This window comes from Rosa chinensis, chromosome 3 (assembly GCF_002994745.2).
Source record: "Rosa chinensis cultivar Old Blush chromosome 3, RchiOBHm-V2, whole genome shotgun sequence".
NCBI lineage: Eukaryota > Viridiplantae > Streptophyta > Magnoliopsida > Rosales > Rosaceae > Rosa > Rosa chinensis.
In genome coordinates this window covers 25,661,333-25,686,667 of record NC_037090.1, presented here as the reverse complement: position 1 = coordinate 25,686,667, position 25,335 = coordinate 25,661,333, and the positions used below count along the sequence as shown (strand labels likewise).

The 25,335-nt window shown below is 38.9% G+C and overlaps 3 protein-coding genes and 1 long non-coding RNA gene across 11 annotated transcripts; 1 reads left to right on the top strand and 3 right to left on the bottom strand.

Annotated features, from left to right (window-relative positions):
- The first annotated feature begins 3,407 nt into the window (after positions 1-3,407).
- LOC112192705 (protein EMSY-LIKE 1) lies at positions 3,408-9,201 on the top strand. 6 transcript variants are annotated; one of them, XM_024332554.2, is made up of 10 exons: positions 3,408-3,720; positions 4,994-5,196; positions 5,281-5,390; positions 5,497-5,617; positions 5,822-6,049; positions 6,927-6,995; positions 7,582-7,830; positions 7,913-7,981; positions 8,064-8,127; positions 8,778-9,201. In XM_024332554.2, the coding sequence occupies exons 1-10, from the start codon at positions 3,693-3,695 to the stop codon at positions 8,813-8,815; spliced, it is 1,179 nt and encodes a 392-aa protein (XP_024188322.1). In that variant the 5' UTR covers positions 3,408-3,692; the 3' UTR covers positions 8,816-9,201. The 6 variants fall into 6 exon arrangements, with proteins under 6 accessions (XP_024188322.1, XP_024188321.1, XP_040372413.1 ...); XM_024332553.2 differs by having other exon boundaries at positions 3,409-3,720; positions 5,819-6,049; XM_040516479.1 differs by lacking the exon at positions 8,778-9,201 and adding an exon at positions 8,306-8,761 and having other exon boundaries at positions 3,409-3,720; positions 5,819-6,049.
- Positions 9,046-11,814, bottom strand: LOC112192706. 3 transcript variants are annotated; one of them, XR_005808321.1, is made up of 3 exons: positions 11,400-11,814; positions 9,409-10,534; positions 9,046-9,269 (listed from the first exon to the last, which is right to left on the bottom strand). It is a non-coding gene; the product is annotated as an uncharacterized LOC112192706 (long non-coding RNA). The 3 variants fall into 3 exon arrangements; XR_005808322.1 differs by having other exon boundaries at positions 9,409-9,719; positions 9,934-11,797; XR_002933580.2 differs by having other exon boundaries at positions 9,409-11,799.
- Positions 11,815-15,428: 3,614 nt separating this feature from the next.
- LOC112192811 lies at positions 15,429-18,930 on the bottom strand. Its single transcript, XM_024332689.2, has 3 exons — positions 18,394-18,930; positions 17,664-18,294; positions 15,429-16,767 (listed from the first exon to the last, which is right to left on the bottom strand). The coding sequence occupies exons 1-3, from the start codon at positions 18,735-18,737 to the stop codon at positions 15,637-15,639; spliced, it is 2,106 nt and encodes a 701-aa protein (XP_024188457.1). The 5' UTR covers positions 18,738-18,930; the 3' UTR covers positions 15,429-15,636.
- A 4,244-nt stretch (positions 18,931-23,174) lies between these two features.
- On the bottom strand, positions 23,175-24,578 carry LOC112192768. Its single transcript, XM_024332638.2, has one exon. It carries the CDS (start codon positions 24,525-24,527, stop codon positions 23,508-23,510), a length of 1,020 nt encoding a protein of 339 aa, XP_024188406.1. The 5' UTR covers positions 24,528-24,578; the 3' UTR covers positions 23,175-23,507.
- Between the last annotated feature and the right edge of the window lie 757 nt (positions 24,579-25,335).

Genomic DNA, 25,335 nt, shown 5'->3' with positions numbered 1-25,335 from the left:
GGATAAACTAATTAAATTGAGAGAACAGGGACAAACATGAAGTTACCCCCAATCCTCAAGGGGGTAAACTAAATTTAATCCTTTTATATATGTGGCATAGGTTATCTTGATGGAATATTTTGAAATTCTCGGATATGACTTCGAGGCCACATGTTTTATCATGATTCGTTTGTAAAATTTCGAAATGGATATAAAGTAATTTTTGGCTTGATCGCATCTTATCAAACTTTCGGATATGATTTTGAGGCCACATGTTTCGCCCGGATTTGTTTGTGAAATTTTAAAATGGATATAAAGTTGTTTTTGGCTTGATCGAATCTTATCAAATTTTTGGATAAGATTCTTGAATGACACGTGTTTCATCTTCATTGGATTATCAAATTTTGGAGTGGATATGATGTGTACGTGGCACTCATTATCTTAAGCAAAAAATATCTTTATAAACTGAGTGCTTGAACTAGCATAACTCACAAAATCATCTATTTTTCTCTACTCACTTTCATCAGCTTCATATTTAAAAAAAAAAAAATACACTTATGCAATGAGTTCTAATTGGTTTGAGAAGTGGTAGGAAAGATTACGCGCAGAAGAAGAAGATGATGAAGAACATGAAGAGATGGAAATCCATGCAACACAAGTTATGACGACGACAGCTAGTTGGTTGGCTAATGAACAACTCCGTCCGAAACCACAATGGGGTGGGTCGATTTCAGGGTGCAAATACATCCTTCGATTTCGTTCACGTACGAACGACGATCTACTGCAAAAGTATTTTGTCAAAAATCCTGTCTACCTACCAGAAATATTCAGACGCCACTACCAAATGAGGTGTGAAGTTTTTCTTCGCCTACTAGACGATGTCCAGTCAACTAACCCCTACTTCGGGCAAAAACATGACAACAAAGGGCAACTCGGATTTTGCCTCATGCGAAATTGACTTGCGCATTCCAAATGATGGCTTACTGATAAGTGGCAGACTCTCTTGAAGAAAACTTCATGATGGCTGAATCTACTACTATAGAAAACTTCAGTGAATTTTGTCGTACGATCGTCACTATCTGCCAGCAATGATATCTTCGAGCACCAAACAGAGAGGATCTGGAAAGGCTTTTATAGAGGGCCCAAAGACAAGGTTTTTCTGGAATGATAGGATCGCTCGACTGCATGCATTGACAGTGGAAGAACTGTCCAACTGGATGGCAAGGAAGCATTAGTGGCAAATTAAGAAAGCTAACCATCGTTCTCGAAGCCGTGGCGGATTTTGATACATGGATCTGACACATGCCTTTTTTAGAATTTCTGGTACCCAAAATGACATAACAGTCCTCATACGTTCACCACTGTTTGATGCATTCACTGAAGGTCAGTCACCACAACTAGACTACCACATTAATAATCATCGTTATAACATGTGTTACTATCTCGCTGATGGCATCTACCTTAAGTGGGCAACGCTTGTCCAATCAATCAAGCACCTTCAAAATGAAGCTGAAGCATATTTCACTACCAAACAAGAGGCTTATTGCAAAGATATTGAAAGGAGATTTGGTGTTCTCTAGGCAAGATGGACAATCATTAAACAACCTGCAAGATGGTGGAGTTTGGAAAATTTGTCCAATATCATGATGGCATGTATTATCCTTCATAATATGATTGTTGAGGATGAATGTGCCGATGACTACAATGGCGAGTCTGATGATGAAAAACCGGATCCAAATAGGTCCAGAAGAGCTCGAGCTCGCATCTTAGATGAAGTGAGAGAAAATATGGAATGAGATCTAAGATCCGGAAGAATTACAATGTCGGAATATATGTCTCGATACAGAATATATGATACGTTCTCCTGTTAGCAACCGACATTTACAAGATGATCTTGTCCAACACCTCTGGTCAATGCGAGGTCAAGCACCACGAATTTGATCTTTGCTATGTGATTGAGTTTTCAAAGCTTTAAATTTGTGATTTTAATAATTGACATGGTTGTCACTGGCAAGTGTTTGCATTTTATTACTTTCTTTTGTTCCTTTTTAGATGTTTTTTTTTTTTTAGGAGAAACAAGAACGTAATTTCACCGATCGATGAAGTGAGCATTACACGAAGCCAGCCACGAATTGGAACATAATTTCACATCTTCCTTTTTAAATGCTTTTGTAATGAATAAAATAAATATTGAAAATATGACACATGGTTTACTGCTTTTATCAAACATTTATTTCATAATAAATTAAAGTTACAAGGAAAATTGAATAACTAAAATTATATGAAAACAATCATAAAGCATAAATAGCTTAAGAATAGGGAGAAAATGAAAGATTGAGAATAGAGAAATATATATGAGGAAGCAGAAGGAAGATGTGAAAAAATAAGGTTGAGGTGATATGTTTTTATAGTGTAAAAAAAAAAAAAAAAACTAGATGTCATCATCACAACCGTTGTTGACGTCATGCATGCAAAACAGCTAATCCCTACGTGGGCCTCCCCATTTTCTGATCCAATTTTTTAAAGAGCCATAGGGCTATTTGAAGGGTTATGTTTAGCCCTTGGACATGCACTTTAGCCCTCATTTATGACCCTTTAACCCTTAATCATTTGGATTGGACATGAATTGGGTCAAATTTTAGCCATTTGGGTTGGAGAATGCCTAAAGAGGTCAAACCCATTAAGAGAGAACACAAACAATAGAGGAAGATGCAGGATTAATCTGGTAGATTCTCATCGATCTTCACCCCTCTCAACCACTCTTAACCTATAAATAGAGGCTTAAATCAGGACTAAAGGGGAGACTTTTGGCCATGAGAGAATGGAAACTCTTCCATTTAATCTCAAAAATACACATCCAACAAGTTACATGATTAATCTGGTAGATTCTCATCAAGGCCAAAATGATCCCAAAACCCTATGTTTATTAATCTTCAAGTTTATATATCCATAATCTCAACATAAAAAAAAGTCACTAAACACTCCATCCCCATGCTCTAGCATTACTTCATTACCATCCTTGCTTCCACACCATATTTTCACTATTTAGCCCAATTGAGAAGATTTACATATACATATATTATCGCATATTTGTGTTTTTTGCTCTTTTTTTTTTTTTCGATTGTTTCTTTTTCAAGAATTCGAAGCAACCTTTTTTCTTTTACTGAATTCGGAAGAAAAAAAATCACAAAATAGATCCGACGGACCATTCAAAAGCAGCCTTAACACAACCCCTTAATTTGTCAAGGAAGAGAATTGCATCTAGGCCATTAAGTAATTCATTATTTTGGTCAGATGATTTGAGAGTTTGTTAGAGGTCTATATCCCTAAAAAAGATAGGTGTTGCAAACAGACTCAAAGGAGCCCAATAGCCCCAAAGCCCAAAGCGCGTTTAAGAAATGCTCTCCAAAGCCACAACAACGAAGACAACGAAAGGCAAAAACGACGACAACAACAACTCAAAGTGCTCTCTGTGCTTTAAGCTGTTTGTTTTGAATAAAGGCTCGTAGCTTTCAAGTCCCCCAAGTCCGACCCTTCCTTCCCTCCACGCTCCCAACCCCTCTCTCATTTTTTAAGGATCAAGATCTACCACTCCCACTTGTCTCTTGTCTCTTGTCTTCCTTCACCATATCCCTCTCCATTATTCACAACCTAATCTTTTTCGTTGCTTCCTAGGGCTCTCCTTTCAAGATTCACTTGACCGTGTCTGGCGCATGGACTATGGTGTCTCCGACAGCACTGGTGAGAATCTCCCTCATCCCTTTTAACCTTGTTGTGTTTTCCCGACTCCGGGTCACTTTTCTTTCCCGATTTGGGTTACTGGGTCAGGGGGTTTAATGTCGCTAATTCCCCAATTCAGATTCATTGTGGGTTTTATCCCAATTAGGGTTTTGGGTTTGCGTTGGACAATTGCTTAGTTTGTGTTCTCGTGTTGTGTGCGGTGTTAATCTCGGGGTTTTGTTGTTGGGAATTTTGGAAGAGATTTTGGGTCTTTTGTGCAATTAGGGTTGGATTTTTTTTCTCGCTATTGCTTTTCTTCATTTATGTTATTTTGCTTCCTGGGCTCTGTGTTTGTGGAATTCTTGATGCTTGCTTACTTATCAGTGCAATTTGGAATCTTTGTATGTTGTAATTGCCATGCCTCTGCACATAGTGAACGTAAAAGAAAGATGAGTGGTATTCGATTTGACGTTACTGTGTTTTGAGAGGAAAAACAATCATCTTTCTGTTTGTAATGAGGGTTTTCAGTTACACAGGCTTCACTACTTAGCGTGGTTATCAAGTTCACTTTTCTTCCCCTCCTTTCACTTTTTCGTTAGTATAAGGTTCCATTTGGCAAGAATGGAAAAGATGACATAAAGGAGTGGTTATTGTTTGAATTATTCACCAACTGGAACATAAATTTGGTATATACTCATTTAAAAAAAAAAAAACATAAATTGGTATATACATTCATATCTATATTTTAGTAAAATGCATGGATATGTGAGTGTTTTATGATATCCCCGTCTGTCTACTGTGTTACTTTTATTTCATTGTCAAAAGAATTATGTGTGGCCTTTGTCATATTAGTAAATTTGTGAACAAGTTCTGCCTTATTGCTTTCTTAATAGTATGGAAGGAGATCAGTTCTAGCCAATGAAGGGGGAATTCACATACACTTTTTGTTATTTACTTTACTTCTGTTGGTAATTTATCACTCATTTAACTCTTGTACTTGTTTAAGAACTGATTTCATTTCAAGTTGTTCCCTTTCTCAACAATGTGTTTAATGTTAAAACAGATAGATATACATATCATAAGTAAACAGTATATCTTCCACACATGTCATGCTTCACAAGCTTCAGACAACCTCTGATAACATTTTTTTTTTTTTTTTTTTGCAAAATTTAATCATGAGGCTAGATGCCATTTGTTGTGCATATACAAGAATTGTCATCCTTTTTTTTGGAAGGACAAGTTTGGGTGACATTTCTTGTGAGATCATATATATCTTTATATTGACTAACTGCAGGTACTGATGATGATCTTCCTCCATCTCCTCAATACAGAATTCCAAGAGGGGGTCAATTTGCTGGAATTGAAAGATCTGCAGTAGGTTCTATCTCGTTCGCTAGGAAGTATACTGACATGGAGGCCCAAATTCATCACCTAGAGCAAGAAGCATACTGTGCAGTCCTGCGTGCTTTCAAAGCTCAGTCTGATGCGATTACTTGGGTATTTACTTTTGTAACTGTCTTGTTATCTTGATGCTATCTTGGTAGTCAGCCTTTAACTTCTGATTGTGTCTCTTTATCTCAGGAGAAGGAAGGTTTGATTACAGAACTTAGGAAAGAACTGAGAGTATCTGATGATGAACACAGAGAGCTTCTTGGCAGGGTTAACTCTGATGATATCATCAGTAAGATAAGGTTTATCTCTTGAAATTTGAAAAGTTATGATACACTCTACTGCTGATAAACATACCTGGGAGTTTAATATTTCTTGTTTCTAATTTATATTTTGGCCACTTATCAGAGAGTGGAGAACGGCAGGTGGGCATCAAGCTGCGAGATTCAGTGCATCCCAGCCTGTTTATGACCTTGTACCCAGTCCTACTGTTTCAGCATCCCGAAAGAAACAGAAAACATCCCAATCGGTATTCTCCAGTTTCCATATGCCATTGCTATCTTTAAACTAGAATTACAATCCTACAACGCCTATATTCAAGAGTGATACGAGGAGCTAGGAAGCTCATTTGATTTATAAATAGTTTCAATCATCAATGTTGACTAATCACAACTGTAGTGTGAAGACTGTAGAATGATGTTAGTTAGTTTTTTTTTTTTTTTTTTATCAGCACCAGGGTCAGCCATTCCCTGGTTTATCCTCAATGAAGTCTATGCAGTACCCTTCTACAGGACCTTCTTTGAGTAGGCAGCTCACTAGCCGCAGTACTACTGGTCCCCTTGCCATAACCGAACCTGCTGAAGCAGCAACATATGATTTAATTGGAAAGAAAGTGTGGATGAGATGGCCTGCAGACAACAGCTTCTATGAAGCCCTTATAACAGACTACAACCCTAATGATGTAGGTTTTAATTTTCTGCAAGGTGTTTCTGATACAGGCAGCGTTTACTTGTTTGAAGTTTTAAGATGCATAAATGGAATCTAACTGAGTTTATTGGTTTTATTAGTATTGCATTTCATTTTAGTTAAAAACAAACTGTAGTAAAGGAAGAGAAAAAGGTTCTAATCATAGGACAAACAAGAAAATGAATGGGTTAATCTTGGGGGAAGAAATAAGTTCACTTTTATGATGGTTATCAGTTAGCCTTTTCGAAGACATTGATAGATGAAAAGTTAGAACCGCACAAGTCACTGAGTGTATTTGCTTGAGCATGTACCTAGTATAGGTGCTGCTGACTTAAGTACCAGAAGAAAGCATGAGCATCTCTCAGATAACCTACTAATATAAGTAACTGAACTGTCAGTTTCTGGTATACTTTAATCAGACGTTATTTGTGACATTCAACCATAATATTTAAATTGTGGATTTCATTTTCAAGTGACATTAACTACTACTCTTCTAATATCCATAAGTGAAATTCTTCTGTTCAATCATTAGATTTCATTTGTTTTTTTTTTTTTTCATGTTCTGTATGCAACGATGTATCAGAAATCATCTTTTCTCTGTTTATTTATGCTTGTATGCCTTTAAAAATCAACCAAGTGATTCATAAATGAAAGATATTTTTACCCTATAGGCCACCCACCATCCTCTCTTGCTGGATTTGTTCTTGTTAATAGCCATTGGAACGTAAATGCAGAGGGGGAATATGCTTTTAACATCTTTAGGCAAAACATAGCTGACAGGAGTAAACTATTAATGACTAGGAATGACTGTTTACTAACTCTCCTCTGTGCCAGATTCTTCAGTGATATAAATCTTTTTACGTTTTTTACAGGGTCGACATGCTCTGATCTACGATAAAAATACAGCAAATGAGACATTTGAATGGGTAGATTTCAAAGAGGTACATGACATCTCTTATCTTTATATGTATATGTATGTGTCGGAGCAATAATCTGCACTTTGTCTAATTTTTATTACTAAGTGTGGAAACAAATCAACAGTCATAGATCAGAAGTAGGATCCATGAGAAGAATAGCATTGGCCAATCAATTTTCTCTCTTTTTAAGTGCATAAGCAATTCAGGGGGACAAGGCACTAGAGAAATTGAACTACACCTCAGATTTCTTCTGTTAGCCCGTCTTTAGAGATTAGATGCTTTATATGAAATATTCAGAATCTAAGTTGATCTTAGATAAAAATATATGAAGATAGCGTTAGAGTTGTTGAACTCTTTATATATTTAATCAAAGAGCTTTGAAACTGTGCTTGCATTAAAAAAGAATGATTATGTCATTCATTTTCTAGAGAGGTTTATGACTTACATCCATTGACTATTTGCCATTTCTTTTTGGTGGCGTCCTAATCATTCTATCTTGTCCTTGGCAAAACTGACAAATATTCTTTCTCAACCAATAACAATTATTAAAAGAAAAAAAATTTATTTGAACAGACAGGATTAGATTCCACTGACCAATTACTGATTACAGATATCTCGTGAGGATATCCGTTGGGAAGGTGAGGAACTGGGGCTATCTCATCAAGGGAACCATGGCAGTGGACATGGACGTAGGGTTAAGAAATCTACGAACCATGGTGGTGTTGGTCCAGTTTCTGGGAGAGGTCGAGGACATATAAAGCCTCAATCAAAGAAACAACTTCTTCCTTCACAAAATGGCATAGGAAATAAGTTGCCAGATGATCTAGAATTATTGAATACTGATTCTCTGGTAAAGGAGGTAACTATAATGAACTTGATCCTACAACTAATATTTGCAATCACCTTCGTTATTTTTAATTTCTGCCACTTTTAATGACTAGGTGGAGAGAGTTTTCAATGCAAGTAATCCGGACCCCTTTGAGCTTGAAAAGGCAAGGAAAATGCTGAAAGTAAGATTAAAATCCTTCACCCTTTCTCCTTCTGCTCTTGGTCTGGCATTACAATTTTGACGTTTATATGTAACATGCGCAGGATCACGAACAGGCACTTGTTGATGCCATTGAAAGGCTTGCATATGCATCCGATGGTGAAAGTGGTAATGGTTATATGTGTACATAATAATCCTTGGATCATTCTGTTTAGTCCTTGCTTTTTTTTTCCTGTTTTGAGCTTAACATAAGTTAAATAACTGGTTGTTGTACCTTTAGTGTTTTTGATTAGCAAGTTAATTTCTTAGCGTAATGAAAATTCTTGTTTTAAGTGGTACTTGTCAGTCCTTGTGCTTTGCAGTGCATAATTTAGTTACTTGATTAAAATAGCCTGTCACACACTGCACATTTGAGACGAAGCTGAGCAGTTTTGAAGTATTTGGAGATTGGGGACATTTTCGTTAAATGGCTAGCAACTCCTGCAACATCCTGAAGACTCCGAACTGTAATGGGGCCTTGAACTCATAGGGAATTCAAACCATAATATACATGATTGCTGAAAAAGATGAATGTAACTTTGATTGGTTCTGATCACTTGTATTAGGGTCTTGGATGAATTGAACATTCCACATTTGACAGTAATTCTGTTGTATTAGAGTCGACAATATTTCCTTTCTTTCCTTCAATATCAGTCAATTACAAGGATCCATCCCATGTTCAGAAAAGTCCCTTCATTTTGCCTAGCCAAAATTCTTATGTTAATCTTTTTACTTGTACTTATGCTTTTTTTTTTTTTTTTTTAAATGCTTCCCCACAGATGGAGAGCATGGAGAGCATGCATTTATGCATGGTTGATCAATGGATGGATAACAATTGTGCAACATGCAATGTGGTTGAAAAGCTTTGTATGTGATGATCAGATGGCCAGAAAGGTTGAGTTGGAAAGGATGCACCAAGAGGGTTATGATTTTGGTGGCACAGTAGTTTTAATTTGATCAGATTTGTAGATTTTTTCTGTTTCATCTGGGTTTATTTGAGCAATCTCAATTGCCTTTGATGATAGCAATGCTGTTATGCACATCCGCTTGTAAAAACGTCTCATTTTAGTATTTCAGGTATGTCAAGTAGTCGATTAGAGATTGTGTTTCTTTCAAGTATAGTTTCCACATGAGGGACACAGCATTTAATTGTAAGATTAGTCATAGCAGATGGGATCTAAATGTAAAATTTTGTTGATTTGATCCTGCTATTTGATCTTGCGACTTTGTCCTGCGTATTCCCCGTAGAGCAATTCCTGCAAACACCACTCCTGCAAAGAAAGCAAGGAAAATCATTTACCTGCACAAATAATCAAATACACCAACAAATGAAGCTAAACAGTCTTATCGTATGATTGTTTATGATACAGTTTCCTTGGTAAAGTATCGATTTTATGAATTGGTAAATACCTGAAAACCAGGCTACAGCCCAATTGATTACTATGGCAATCGCAGCACGAGTTATTAAGCTCATCTGGGCTTCATATACAGGATCTTCCACTTTGAAGTGCGCTCCTACACCAATTAAGGGTGAATGAGGCAGACCGCAGACACGTTGAATCTCCAGGGAGCCTTAGTAAAGAGCTTTGGGTTTGTATGTCATAAAATTGCTGTATCGTATGGAGGCCATTACTTCAGACTTCCATATCCAACGGCTTGTCTGTCCTTTTTCTGTTGCTTCCCTGATAAACCGCAGACTGCAGTGCCCGAGATCACCAGAACTGCTCAAAGAATACCAATACATGAAGATGTGTTTCATATCAATCAATTTGGAAAGGATGAACTATGATTATTATCAAGTTAAACTTGGGCGATATTGTTTTCTACAAGGAACATGGGAGGTCAGAAGGATGAGACTCATCAGCTAAGCATCCATATCTATGGAGTTATTAGTGGTTTGCCACTCACTGGTATCGGGTGGGGCGCTCTACTAACCTGAAGGTTTAAGGGACTGTCTAGCGTGACAGAGTGAACAAATCAAGACCACTGCACCTGACCGGGCTAAGTTTCACATAGCCATCAATCACTTGAATGACCTGCCTAGTTACAAGTCAGCATATCCGTGGATTTATTTCATTGTTTAAGGACATGTTGTTTGACATTATCAAACACAAAGGAAAACAAATATACTCAGACAATGGATGTTGATGCGAAAAGAACATAATGAAAGCATCTCCTAATCCATGTTAAACATGGTGATATGCAACTTTAAGACTTCTTACAAAAGCAAGTTAAGATAATAGAAAATAAGCAAACTGAACCAATTATAAGAGAAAAGGATCTGAAAGTATGCCTATGGACTAATCATGATTCAAGACAAACATCTGTTAGAGTGAAAACAAACATCCAAGGTAAACGTTAACCTTTGTAAAAGTAACGTCTTTTACGTCAGCAATGTTTCACTACTGGATTCCATAGATAAAAGAAGTTGCAAAAGACAGTTACCTAAAGACCAAATGAGCTTCCAACTTGAAATCAACTATTTGCCTCTGCCATTCTATGAGTCCCTTCCTTTTTGCGTATGGCATCGCCACTCCTGTTGGCAGCATCCACTAATTCGGAACTCCTAATAAGATGATTAACTAACAATCTAGGCCTAGCATGCAACAAACTATCGTATGCACGCGAATGTTGCACCAACTGGACCAGGAGAGAAAGGAGATAAACATCCCATGGCCTTGTAGCTTCCAATCCATATGCCAAAAAAAGGCAACGAAGACGGATAAAATGAGATAAAACTGTTGCTAAATCCAATGCCATTGGATCTTCTAGTCCATAGCAGAGAAAGGAAAAGAAAATCAAATACAAGGATTGAGTTTCTTCAACCTACAGTCCTAACTACTCCCCCAAAGCCTGCGGAGAACAATATGTTTACCACTAGCTGGACCAATCTAGGATATGCCCTTTCATCACAGTTTTATTTATCATATGTCTCTGAATCAATTTCGTATTAGAGGGTCTTTTCTATTTTGTACAAAAGCCTTCCTAATAATTAAGCAGATACATTATCCTGTAAAGGTAGTTCATATAAGATCTTGATCATTGTCGATGACCAAATAAACTAAATTTAGCATCAAACATTGGTCTCTACAAGATTACACACCTTTCTTGAAATCAAGTACCTCCAGTAATTAATAAAGATTTATGCAAACAAAAGAAAACCGATGGGTTAAAACCAAGAGCAAATACTCAATCATCTTTGATGGAGCACACAAACTGATTACCTACTACGAAATTAGATATATCTAAACCATCCAATGTAGTCATAAACATGTAAGTTATAGACTTATAAGAATCTATCATCATTGATCACCACACAAACAACAGATCATCAACAGAACAATCCCAACAGAGAGAGAGAATGAAGTAACAATCAAGTAAATCACAAAGGAAAATCTCACCGGCAGAAGAACACAGCATAGAAATCAAAGACCTTTTCAGGCAGCAACAACAACAACAACAACAACAACATTCATTGCTGTCAATCTGTCAATGCTTCTCATATGAAAAGGGATTGTCCATTTGAAAGGGTACCCATTACAATTTACAAATTGATATTTCATTCTGGGATTCTTTTGGTTGGTTTGAAGATCCGGGTATGGAGTTGGGATTGTGCTTGATTCATATTATTCTATGGGGGTCATGAAAAGAGTGTGTTGGGAACTGGTTAATGTTGGAGAGGAGAGAATAAAGAGAGTCGGGATTGGGAGAAGGATGACTTTGTTTTGAAGAAATGCTATCCACTCTATCATTTTGTGAGGGGCATTGTGTTGAAATTGCATTTGCATTTGCATGCCATTTTGACAAGAATGCCTGGAATAAAGGGTATCCGTTCAGAAAATTGAAAAAAAAAAAAAAAAGTAATTTTTTATTTTTCCCTTGAAAGAAACGAATGCTTCCATGAAAATTCTAAATAAGGGGTTTAGGTTTACCAACCGTAGCATGAGTTTTATACTACATTTATAAATCTACGTTAATGAAGATGAAAAACGTACAGTTATATCATATTTATGAGTAAAATAGACAACTTAAAAGGTGTCGCAAAAATAGTGTCTTAAATTCTTGTTTAGATCACAACCAATACTTCAATTTTAATATAATTTGGTCTAATTGCATTAATGTATAAGAAGATCTTGAGTTCGACTCACAGAGTAACCTTGTACATAACAATAACATGTGAGCCACCATGATTGGTTTTGAAGGTTATCTGAACTTGGGCCTCTAGCAGTAGGGTTTCTCTTCGCTACCAATCTTGTGTATCTTGGGACGTTCTCAACCTTTGTTCTAGGCTTCTAGCGATGCGCAGCTCCTTATTCTCTCGGTGGTCTTTTTTCATTCGTCGCCCTCTGTTGGTGATCGTAGCGGGGTTAAAGTGAATGTCATGTTTTGTAGTACTTTGGGCCGTATAACATTGGCTCTCTACTGTGAACCGAGTCAATCTCAATCGTCGGTGTTCTCAACGTGGGTGGTTCCAGCTTTGGTGATCCGCATGGTGGGGATGGCATTGGCTACTGTGGTGACTCATGAAGCTTTTGACAAGCCGAATCTTTTTACCCTCGGATGCTGGGTTAATGTGATGAATTAATTGATATGATTTCATTAGTTAGCTGTGGTGCTAGTGTATAAAACTAATATTGTGGAGATCATGAATTCAAATCTCAATGAGATATTTTCCTTCTTTTCTTTGTGAATACTGAATAGAGATATCAATTTATTGAATTGGAATACGAGTACAAGAGAGTCGGGATAACAATCATTTACAAGTTATCATGGTTGGTTCGCCTAATATGAATCCAACAAACAACCATAAAGGAGTCTTCGTACCAGGTACAAGTCTCTTGATGGAGAGAGACTTCCGTACGGCACCCGCACCGCGTGGCAGTACGGCGGCCCAATCAGTGCCCAAACAGGGGGTATTTTGGGTATTTCACATTAAATATCAGGGGCAGTTTCGAAAAAGAAAAAAAAATTTCTTTGCTCTGATTGGAGGGCTGCACCGCCACGTGGTGCGGCAGCCCCTATGTAAGAATTTCTCCTACTGATGATGCACATTGCACACATATTAGCCAAGCTATCTGCTATCTTGTTGCATCTCTAGGTACATAGGAACACCTCAAGTTTGAAATTTGCCGCTTCATCTCTAACCCCATCCAGTAGGTACGCATCAGGCTCCCAACTCTCTTCATCTTCTTTATTGCATTGACAACACTCTTGCATCAGATTCCAATTCAATGTGGTGAAAGTTAAGGTTTAATGCAAGTTGTAACCCGCAAGAAGTCTCCAAAACCTCTAAATGTCTGGAAGAGTTAACGTCGAAAGGAGGAATGGTTCTAGCAAAAAAAACTTCCAATTTATCGTGACATATAACAACACCAATGCCTCTCACTCTTTTATCGCCTCCCACTCTTTTATCGGATACGAAAGCACCGTCAGTATTAATCTTATAGAAATTTCTCAATGGGTGCCAGTTTTTTGTTTCTCCTTCACTTCACGCCCACGACTACTACCACTGATTACTCCTAAATTCCTAATGATATATTGGATATGGATAAGCTGGAGAAAACAAAATTAAATAACAGTGACTTCGTATTTTTTATTTCCAAACTTTTCTTTTAGTAGAAGGAGACCAGCTGTATTATTCAATAAGCAAAAGCAATATTATACAGTGAGACCGTCAAAAAGAGACACTACTAAACACAATACCACTTCACTTATTGAGGAGGGAGTAAACTAACAGAAACTGTCAATAAATTTTTTTGCAAAATCCACTAGTACACTTGCTGACAACCTCAAACTAATAAGCCCTCAAGTTCCTCATGGTATTGATCTCAATAAATATAAAAAATTAGGTACCGAATTGAGAGCTGGCCCAGATTCTAAATTTTTAAAGAAAAACCACTAGGATCCCAAATCCGGATCCAAGACTTAATAAGCCCAATTTTCTCTGTTATAGTCCACCCAAATAGTCTCAGACCCAAGTCCAAATAACATATTTGAGCCCAAGCCAAACTAAATCTTCTCCTAGCAGTCAATCTATCTCAACAATCGTTCATGTCGCCGCTGATGCACTAAACCACTGCCACTACTCATCAACCTCGATGGTCTATTGCCTGCACCACCACGCACACTGCTCTGACGTCAATGACCACCAACTGCCCTGAAGAAGTCAACATTAACTACTATGAAAACTCCACAAAACGTAGGCCCACAATCTGGTAGCAGCAGCGTCGGAGTTGAACGATTCGATCAGATCCACCCTTCTATATCACAAACGGCTCAACGCGCCATAGTCATTCGACCCACTACGACCACCGTGGAAGGAAGGCAACAGATCCAGCCCTGTACCCAAATCCCACTTCTCCTAACAACTTCTGCCACCCTCATCTTTAGCTCCCCCGCAAGGCCACACCAGCGCTAAAACTTATTATATCTTACCTATACATTGTAGGAAATGATTTTATCCACTCTCCTTTTTGCATCAACAATATTGTTATTGAGAAATTGATTAGTTGGGAGAGATTCTAACGAGGACGACTAAAATAAGGATTTCATGAGGACTTTATTGTAAGACCCATTTTTCAATAACATTTCAGCAAATTAACCGTTAGATGTTTAAATATTCATGTGTAGATCATTTATGCAATTTTTCACCAAATTGAAAATCTTTAAGACATCTATAATAATGAGATTTATCATTTATGAACATGAACGGTTTAGGTTCGACTGATTTGGTTTGTCCATTGATTTGAACTAGTTTAGTATCTTATTGATTAGCAATTTGGAAGAAATTTTTTAGAAGTGATCTACTTGTGTATACATAAACATCTAATGGTTAGAATACATAGATTTTGTAGAAACTTCTGGTAATATTTCAGGACGTTTCTTCTATGCTTATTGTAATATGGGGTTCAGGCTCTATGTCCCCCCCTCCCCCTTTGAATTCTGCTATTTCATTAATTAAGGCTTGAGGACAGCCACACCAGGCCCTATGAAAAAAAAACATCTAACGTTTAATTTGCGGTAATAACCGAATACTTATTTTACTGGTTCTCATTAGAATCTCTCCCTTGATTAGTTATTGGTCAAATAGTAATTTTCCCTGTCATCCCTATTTTTCCATAAATACACAGTAATATATAAAAAAAATTAATCTGAAATATAACTTTATTAACTCAGAATAGGTTACATCAATTTGGGAGAAAGCTGTTCTCAATAGAGAAATGAAAGTCAGTAAATGGAGAGCAAGTGTTCGAGGACCTATGTAAGACGTTACCATCCACCTTGTGTTCAGATCAGCAAAATTGCTACAAGGGGTCTCGATCCTTGCCTTTATATCACTGCTCGCTTGTATTGATAACAAAAAAATAGTAATAATCGCCACTTGCTTGTGATACCCGAGTCTCTTGAGTGTGGACTAGTTTAGTGAGCAATTAAAAGGATTTCTAGTTTCCATAACTGGTAATAAATCTAAATTTCAATGCTAACGTGCAATTCATGTATCGTTATATTCACTCTATCGTCATGAGGAAAACAAAACAGAACATCCACTTTATGCTCAGACTACCATTAGTTCCTCCAAGAACTTCTTTGCATTTCCCATGGCACTTGCTTCAATTTCATATTCACTACCTTCTCTATCTAGTATCTACGCCGTTTAGCGGGAGCAGCTCTCGTTGTTTCCGCTGCCCTCTTTGAGGGCCGTCCCACGCTCCTTTTCGTGGGGCTTCCTTGCTCTTTCGCAGCCTGTCTCCCACCAGAACCTCTACGTGAAGCTTGTTCTTTCTGCGCATTTCCTTTTCCATTTCCACCTTTCTTCTGCTCTGCTACTTCTTTCTGTGCACTCCCTTTGCCATTTCCATTTTTTCTCTGCTCTGCTGTTTTCTGTGCATTCCCTTTGATGTTTCCGTTCTTTCTCTGCTCTGCTGCACCTTTGCTATCATTCTCAGGAATTTTCAATGTCTCTGATTTGTTGTTGGATCCAGAGCTCCTCTTCATTCTACTCAAGAATTTTTCTGCACTTTGCCTTTTCCCACTTGTATTACTATTGCTCTTCTTATCCATCTCAGCTATGGACTCTGAATTCTCATTACTAATCATTGCTCTGGTTGAAGAACCAACATTTGCATTGGCATTGGCATCTGGATTCTTCTCCTTCTTAGTATCACTTCGGCTCCTGCTATTTTTGTTCGAGTTGTTTCTTGAATTGCTCCCAACTCTTTCTTTTCTTCTCTTCTTTGTGACAGGAAGCTGCTCCTCAACTTCATCCGAGGAATCTTCTTTTTGCTTCCAACTTATAGCTGGTTTGACATCACGCAATAATGTAGTCTTTTGCTCTTTTTTTATGTCTGGTGCTGAAGAAGAGGTGGATGCTCTGGCCTTTATTGAGCTGCGCTTGCGACAAGCAGTCAATGGAATTGATAGTTTTGATTTTGCTAGCAACGACTCCGATGATTCAGTTTCAGGCTTCAATGGTAGAGCTGGTGGTGTCAGCGTTTCTTCTTTAGATGGCATATGAGTTTCTTGTTTAGGTGATGGATCTTGATAACGATCCTTACGAGCCATCTCCTTTAAAACAAGTAATTGAAGCTCACAGGCAGCCGTGTATTCTGGAGCCCTTTTCCCGAAGAAGACTATGGCATTCTTACAAATAAGCAAGATATCTCTAAAAAATTTGCTCTTGCAGCTTGAGTACCAACCTCCATTAAGTCTGGTTTGCACCAATTCAAAATCTGTATGTTGCCGAATCATGTTGGTATAAATGGATGTGTCCTGCAACATATGAGAACCACAAACAACGTTGGCATTGCTATTTCTTCTGCAAAAAAAATTACTAAATTTACCATGCATCCATAAGTCAACCCACTATGACCGAGAAGCAAAGAACCCTCATCCTAGATAATATAAAGCTCACTAGTCACAACTCTCCAATAAGCTTTCCCCTAAATGATTCATTCCTTTGCATTTATTACTTACATTTTATTATTTTTTTGTATTACTTATTTACTTACAACCCTTTAAACAACTTTTCTAATAACTTTTTTTTACGTTACCAAACATCTAAATAAAAAGTTCATTAAAAATTTAATTTCTCATCACAGAGAAGTTTTCTCAGTGAACCAAATGAGACCTTAAAGTTCAAATATTTCCATATAAGTCCCCGCAACCTGTGCATTTCCAAAAACTTAATGGAAAAGTCTCAACAGTTTGGTATGAACCTGGTCTTCTTTTTTTTTTTTTTTTTGGGGATCTAATCATGTCTCCTTTAAAAAAGGAAAGATCTATTCATAATCGAGTAGACACAAGGACCTAAATTCACAGCGACTGTCCACCCCAATTTAATACATAATATTTTAACGTTCAAGCAAAAAGGCCTACAGGTTAGTGGCACCTAGCGGACCCACCCACCTTACGTACTGTCCTTTTTTAACAAAATACCATCACGTAGAATATAATCGCTTTAAAACTTTAAATATCACATACGGCAAAGAACACAAGTTTAACGTCACCACCATAAAACCCGTCCTGACGTGTCACGTCCTTATTTAATCCTGACCTCCGACCCAAATACGTCGTCGTCTCGCTTTGTTGTATTCCAACGAATAATGCCCAATTATAAAAAATTCAAATTAAAAAAAAAATTAAAATTAAAAAAAAAAAGGGTAAACCTGGGACTGGAGCCGGCTCTCGAAAAAGGAAGCGGCCTTGTGAGATCGGAGAATCCCGAGGAAATCAACCAACGGCTGAGATTCCACGGGGATCTGATTCATGGCGGGAGATTGGTCCTCCTGGTCCGGTTCGACCGGCTTCAGTTCTGGCCCTAATTTTCTCGACAAACTCGCCGAGCTCTGAACCTCACTGCTACTCCGACTCTCCTTCGTACCCTTCGACTCCGCCACCGATTCCCTCAACTCGCCCGAGTTCGCCTTCTCCGACTCAGCAACCGGCGCTTCCTTCACCACCGAATCGGAACTCCCATTACACGAGTCCTCCACCACCACCGGGTTACTCGACTTCTCGACCGCTCCGATCTCCCCGGCGGCCGGTTCGACCGGTTCCGATTCTTTCTCCGCCGCGTCGACTCCGGTTTCAGGAATCTCAGGTTTCGGATCTGTGGTGTTGGATTCGTCGAAAGACCGGCCATCATTACGCTCGGAAACCTCTTTCTCGGCGACATTTTCCGGCGAGATGTTTTCCGGCTCGACGGATTTGTCTTTGATCTCTTCTTCCTCTCCGCTCTTATCCAGATCCGACTTTTCGCGCACTTCTTTCAATCTCTCCACCTTCGATTGCAGAGACCTAAGCAAACACAATATAAATCGGAAAAATATATATATATAATAATAAATTTTAAAAAAAAAAAAAAAAAACCGATTCTGTTATGGATTCGGATTTTACACGATGGAGACGTCGGAGCGTTGGACCTCGCGCCGGAGTTCATCGAGGCGTTGTTGTCGCAACTGATCGAGCCATGGAATAGGGGAGGATGCTGCGCCGTCGCCGCCGCAAACGGCGTCGTCGTGGTGGTTGAAGCGGCGTCGGAGGTCGTGGAACTTGTGTTTGCATATCTGAGGAGTGAGGTGGTGGAGGTTGGAACTGCGCTTGCGGAGCTGGGCGGCGACGGAGTCCCAGCTCTGAGTGCCGTAGCGGTGGACGGCGCAGGCGAGGAGGAGCTCCTCCCACGTCGTCCATGTTGTTGTGGTTGCGGTGGTTTGTTTCTCCGGAAAATTGGGCTTATCCATGAGGGAGAATGATCATCTAATACAAAATTTTCGATTTGGATGTTGCTAGTTAGTGATTGTTTTGTTTATTTTGATTTGGTTTGGGGTGGTGACTCTTGGTTTGCTTTGTTGTTTATTGGTCTCGCACTCTAGGCACACATCTCGAGCATGCTATACGCCTTCTGTTTTTTTTTTTTTTTTTTGAAAGGAACTAGTTCTAGTTTGCTTGTGTCGGCCTTTTCTCTCGTGTTTGAGTATTCAAATAATTAAATTGCCTTTTTGAGATTTTTTTTTTTTCATTTTTTTTTAATTCCAGAGGGGTATGAACTTTGAGATTTGAGGTATTATTACTTAGAGCAACTCCAACCATTTTCTTATAATTTCTATATTTATAGGGAAGTAAAAGTTAAAGATTTAGTTTCTTTTTCTTCTCCAACTCCAACAGATTCTATATTTAACAACAATTTCTAAAATTTCTATATTCTTCTTTAAGAGTCTGTTTGGATGAGGGAAAAAATGATGGAATTTAATTGAAAGTGAGGATTTCATAATTCCTAAAAACCAATTCCTTCGTTTGGCATTATCAGATTGGAAATTTTAAATTTCTCTGTGGAGAAAAACGAAGAAATTCGTTATTTAAATTTCTCACTTCAATTTCTACCAAAATAGGTGTCATTTACAAATTCTTTTGCAGTATTCAATTTTTATTTCCAAAAGAAGACTTTTTTCTATTTTATCTTTTTATTTGTCTTAAACTTTCTTAATTTATTATACATTTCAAATCCTAAATAGATGCAACCAAATAATAGAAATTGCAATTAATGAAATTTTAGATTGATGGAGTTAAAGATTCCATCATTTATAAATTCCTACGGATTTTATAATTTTCTCATTTAAACGCATCGTAAAATTTTAAAGTTTACTGTAAATATAGAGAATTTGGTTTTATTTTTCTCCACTTTCCCTAAAATAAAGATAGTTATAGAAAATCTGTTGGAGCAAAATAAGACCTAAAGTAGAGAAAAATCAAAATATAGAAAATCTGTTGGAGTTACAAAAAAAACAAAAAAACAAAAGAGGTATTATTATGACTTTTGGTTTTTATCCGACGTATATATCATTCTTCCCTTGGATCATAAGTATTCGTACGGCCCAAAGTCTACTCACCAAATTGTTCAAATTAGCATTTACCAAATAATGTGCTTTGAGTTCTTTTTTTTCTTTTTAAATATCTAATAAAATCAAAGCCGTACATATTTTCAATTAAAAAAACATAGCTTTTTTTTTTTTTTTGTTCCTTTCAAATCTTTTTTTTTTTTTTTTTTTTTTTTTTTTTGAAAGGGGTTTGGAACCCAGCCTAGCTGGGAGGCTCAGCCCCACGCCCGGTTCCCTTTATTATATTAATAGAATAGTTTTGCAACGGGGGGGACATAAAACCTGAACCCCGTGCTACAGAAGTATCCGGAAGTCAAACTTGATAAGCACCGCTCATTTAAATCTTGGGCAGCCACTTATGGTAAGGTAAATTTTCAAACAATGATCCCTATTTGACAACTTAAGTCCTAGATGCTTAACTTCTTGATTTAGTTATGCTACTTATGCAATAGCTTGTGCTTGTGGCTTGTAGCTTGATTTCCTAAATGTTGACCAAAACCTACACACTCAATTATGGTGCAATTGAGAGTCAATTCAAATGATGTACATCATCGCCCGAAAGTACTTAAAACTTTTAGCCTTGCATTAGGGGAAGTCGAGCCATAACCACCAACAACGGGGTAGGTTAATCTCAATTAACCAAGAACCTTCTTCTTGGGAACTCGTACGAGTTACCAGACTCTAGAGTTATGCACAAAAGAACAAAACTTAGTGCAAGTATTTTTATAAAAAGAAAATAGCGCTTGATTTAATTTTTTTGGTGAAAAAAAATTTGGGCCAAAGTATAGATAACTACGACCCTTTTAGAGCAAGTTCACCAGTTGGGTCACCAGGTCACGATCACCAGGGCAGGAACTATTCACTGCCACTGGATGACTGGATCTTTGCTTCCACCCGTTGGGTCAGGGTCACTGTTCATCTAATATATTTTTTTTTTTGTGTAAATAAGAAATGTATGATGTAAATAAATACTAATGAACATTTTAGAAATCCAACCAAATAAAATTTTATGGGTAGAAAAATGATATATCCACCAACGACTCAATTTCCGACGATTTTTTTTTCTTATAACTCTACCGACACTTTTATCACATGTACACCACCGACAATTTATTTATAGGAAATTTTGGTTACCGTTGTAATCTAACAGTTACTAATTACTATATATATATATATATATATATATATATATATATATATATTAACCTTATCTAACTCCTTAATCATTCACCATTAGATCCCATTCATAATTAAAACTAATGGTCCAGATTTGTGGACCGTTGGCTTCACATTTTCAAGGCTTCCAATGGCTACAGGCCACGTCACCCACCCACATGCCACAACCTGACAAAATCCCCATTCCCACGCACTGCAGCCTTGTTTCCGCTAGAGGACAAGCGACTGCCATGCACTTTTGGGTCCTGGGGCGTCTCCCCTCTCCTCTTCTTTTTGGGTCAGCGTGGCAACCTGGGTCACAGGCTCAGTCACCCTCCTACCCGAGCTGCTGTCCTGGGCCTCCCACTGTGCTCTTGCCCCAGATCCGGTGGAAGGAGGAATAGTGAAAATCTGGTGTCCCAAGCTACCAAATGACGTGGTGCCCAAGCAAAACATAGCCCCGTGAACTTGCTCTTAGAGCAAGTTCATCCGTAGTCAAGAAATGTCAAGGTCGAGAAGTCAAGAATTCGACCAGTCAAGATACTGTTCACTGCCACTGGACATGGGTTTACACCCTTTTTTTTCTTGACCAGTCAAACTGTTCATCCACTTTTACGTTATTTAGGGGTCGTGAAAATTGACTTTTTATACATTAGGAATTTGGGAAAACTTCCTTCATAAAAGTTGTAGAGTTCGTCGATACGATCTCGTGCATACATGGAACTCAATATTCGGAGTTCGTATGAATTTATTATGAATTTTTGAAATCTGAAAATTTTCTATAAATAGCAAAAAAAAAATATTCTATTTTGTTTCATTTTTCTTTTTTTCTTTCTCCCCCCCCCCTCCGGTTCTCTCTCTCGCAGCTGCACCAGACCTGGCGGGTTTCGTCCGACCCGACCCAGATTTTTCTCCGTCCTCCGGCCAAGGACCCGGCCCCCCCGAGGTCGCCTCACCTCGTCCGGCCGCTCCGTGGCGTCAGCCCGCCCAGACGCTGCCCCAGGCCGAGATCGAAGCAACCCTAGGCGGGTCTGCTTGCTGTTGCTGCTTCAGTTTCTCCTTGCTGCTGCCCCCGAGGTCGCCTCACCTCTTCTCTCTCCGCAGACATCACCCACGTTTGGGTGTGAGCCGAGCTGGCACAGGCCTTGGCTGGGTAAGGAAAATGTCATCCTCTTGCCTTTTTTCTTGACTGAAGTCAAGAAATGTCATCCTTTGCCCGGTCAAGCTTCTGCTGGTGGAAGAGATTTTTTTTTCTTGCCCGATCACCACCTCAGCAAATCCATGCTTTGCCCGATTAAAGAGGAACCGGTGGACTTGCTCTAACAAAATGGCATTTCAGATGGCAACATTATTTGATTTGATTCTCCTTAGAGCAACCAAGTACTGCACTTACTTAAATGTTAAAGACAAACTGACATCAAGGTTGCATGCATTGAAATTTGAATTATATAATTTTTTTTTTTGGCGGTGAAACAATTTGTTTTCTTACTCATAAACTTACAAACAAAGACCCAACAATGGGCTAGCGAAGGATAGAGGGCTTAGAAGAAGAAGGAGAAGAAGAGAGGCAAAACGACATCTATCGTTGACATAATGACATTGTCTAACTGCAATTGAGGTGTTTCTGAGTGAAACTCACATTTCTTCTCTTCAGTCATGACCACATTCCTGCAAAGAGCCCAAAGATCACGCTTTTCTAATCTGGGGATGATCACTTGGAATGATCTTGGGCTTGACCTTCTTCTAATTTTGACCCAGTTTGACATCCGGGTGGTTGGGCTTAGGCGTATCCAAGTCGTTCAATGGTTTTACCAAATTTACCTTCAAAATTTCAAACTTGAACTGGGATTTACAAGGTTAGTGTTTGAATATAACAGAGAAGACTGGAGAATAGGAAGAAGGAACAAAGGAGCCTCCGTACGTGCCCCCGACCCTCTACTCCATACTGCAAGAGGGGCAGCATTTAGAGAGCAGGGTAGAGCTGGAGAAGATGTAGAGATAAATTCAACCCTCCGTAGAATTCTCAGAAATCATCTGCAAATTTAATATATCCCCAAATTATAGCACCAGCCATTAGATTTGTGGACTCTTGGAGTATTATTGATGGAACACTGGAACAAAACATGGACTGAAAGTAAAACTCAAAAATACAAGAGACCAAATAAGTCATATTAGCCTGGAGGGTATGCAATTGGATTTCAGCATTTACACATAGCAAACAAACTTCTGAGTAATATGACCAAACTGTTTTATCAAACTAAATCAAGGCTACAAGCACAAGCTATTGCATAACTAACCAAAAGCATATAAATATCATAATTTTGATCCAAAAATCATTGCTATCACCACCCCTACCCTTATTATGCAGTAATGTACACCCACCACCTTAATACCAAGCAACAACAACAAAAAAGTTCTTATAAATGCACCAAATAGCATTACCAATCTGGTAAAGAACCTATAACTGAATTTTCGGCAGATTCAAGCACCCATTAGAGCCTTCTTCAACTCCTCACTCACATCTCCCTCTTGCGATTTCTTGTCATTGTTGCTGGAGCCCCAATTCCCACTACTCCTCTCCATTCCACGGTACTTCCCCGAATTGAAACTCCCTCCGGCGATTTCTTGCCGCAGATCCTCCACAGCTTTTCTCAGCAACCCATTCTCGCTCTGTAAAGCCTCCAACTGACGCTTCACAGTGAAACAAGCCTCCGCTACCTCCACATTTCCCGGAAACGTCAACGCCGCAGCACCGGCATTTGTGTTGCTGCTTCCCTTCGAATCCCCACCGTCCACGTGCTCGATCCCGATCTTGTTCATCACCAGGAACGGGATTTTCTGAAACGCAATCCCCGCCGTCCGATAATCCCCGCTCTTCAGCTCCGCCGGGACCCTCACTCCCCACCGCAAGCTCACCACGGCCCGGTTCCTCACCGGCATCGACGTCCTCGCCGACACCTCCATCCCGGAGAACAGACCGGAGACGGCACCGGAGGCAGCTCTCTCGAAGGGCAAAACCGTAATCTTCTTCCCGGGAAACAATCCGTCCACGGCCGGCGCCTCCACGACCTTGATCGACGGATTCTCCCCGGAAACGACGCCGTCTTGCGAGCCCAGCATCTTATCCAGGGCCGAGGACTGCGACGACTTCTTGACGGAGAAGTCCCCAAACCGAGGCTTGAAGTGGAGCATGAAGCTAGGGTTGCTTCCGCGGCCGAGCAGATTGAATTCGGCGCTCATCAGCATGGAGCTGTTGAACGGAGAGCCGAAGGAGCCGGTGCCGGTCTTGACGACGACGGAGAAGGGGTTCCACGCGTCGTTGGGGCGGTAGGCGACCCGAACCGACGGCCCGGATTCGAAGAAGGTGCCGAGGTTGAGAGTGAGCTCCTTGGACTCGCCGGCCACGATTCCCGATTGGAACGGCAAGCCCAAGATGCTGAGGGGCACTTTGGCCCTCAGCAATGGCTTCTGGTCCTCCCGGAATTTGACTGAAGCTTTCATTTTTGTTGTGGAGTAAACCCTAAATTGCGAATTTTTGTCCGCGAAATTTATAGGAGTTACTGGAATTAATTTTGGCTTCATCTTTGGCATTGATTGGATCCGCCAAAACTAAACCCTTCGTTTTGTGAAAAATTACGGAAATGGTGTAGCTGAAATGGGAACGAGGTTGATGTGATTTTAGGAAATGGTAGGGGTATTTTTGGGTGCTTGACATAGTTTGATGATTTGGCCACACATGGCAAGGCTACGTTTCTAATTTAAATTTTTCGAATTATATTCCGTAATCGTTAAGGCCCTTTTAAATTTAAATTTTACGTTTCAAAATCAATTTTTTCAAATTTTCAAAATAATTCTGCTGACTCACACATAGTCAGATCCGCCGTGGTATTTGCAATTTTCAGTTGCTAGATTCAGATTTTTTTGTTTAAATGAAAATAAATGACCGAAGTATATCCAAGTTCAAAACTAGACATTAAGAGCATATTTAGTAGAGATATCAAATTTTTTGGGTTAAATTTGAATTTGAAAGCTAACATGACAATTGGCATTTTACAATAATTATTTTTATCTTCTTCGTCCTTTTGTTTGTGACCGAGCACCTAATATACAATTCAAACCCTTGATATTTGTGGTCAACATTTCACCAAAGTGACCAAAAACTGCATTTGATGTTGTCCAGTCGTATGTTTATATTAGTGCAAGTGCAAGTCAACATATGTATTGAAGAAGCAAGCTTTAGTCTAGTAACGATTGTAGCTGTCATTTGACATAACAGCTGGAGATCCTTTAAAAGTCTCTTGCTTAAACA

Coding starts and splice junctions, on each gene's coding strand:
- LOC112192705 (XM_024332553.2), top strand. CDS start 3,693: ATGGACTATGGTGTCTCCGACAGCACTG. Junction 3,721..4,993: donor TGGTGTCTCCGACAGCACTG/GTGAGAATCTCC, acceptor GACTAACTGCAG/GTACTGATGATGATCTTCCT. Junction 5,391..5,496: donor GATATCATCAGTAAGATAAG/GTTTATCTCTTG, acceptor GCCACTTATCAG/AGAGTGGAGAACGGCAGGTG.
- LOC112192811 (XM_024332689.2), bottom strand. CDS start 18,737: ATGGATAAGCCCAATTTTCCGGAGAAACAAACCACCGCAACCACAACA. Junction 18,295..18,393: donor CGCTCCGACGTCTCCATCGT/GTAAAATCCGAA, acceptor GTGTTTGCTTAG/GTCTCTGCAATCGAAGGTGG. Junction 16,768..17,663: donor AGAGCCGGCTCCAGTCCCAG/GTTTACCCTTTT, acceptor CATATGTTGCAG/GACACATCCATTTATACCAA.
- LOC112192768 (XM_024332638.2), bottom strand. CDS start 24,527: ATGAAAGCTTCAGTCAAATTCCGGGAGGACCAGAAGCCATTGCTGAGG.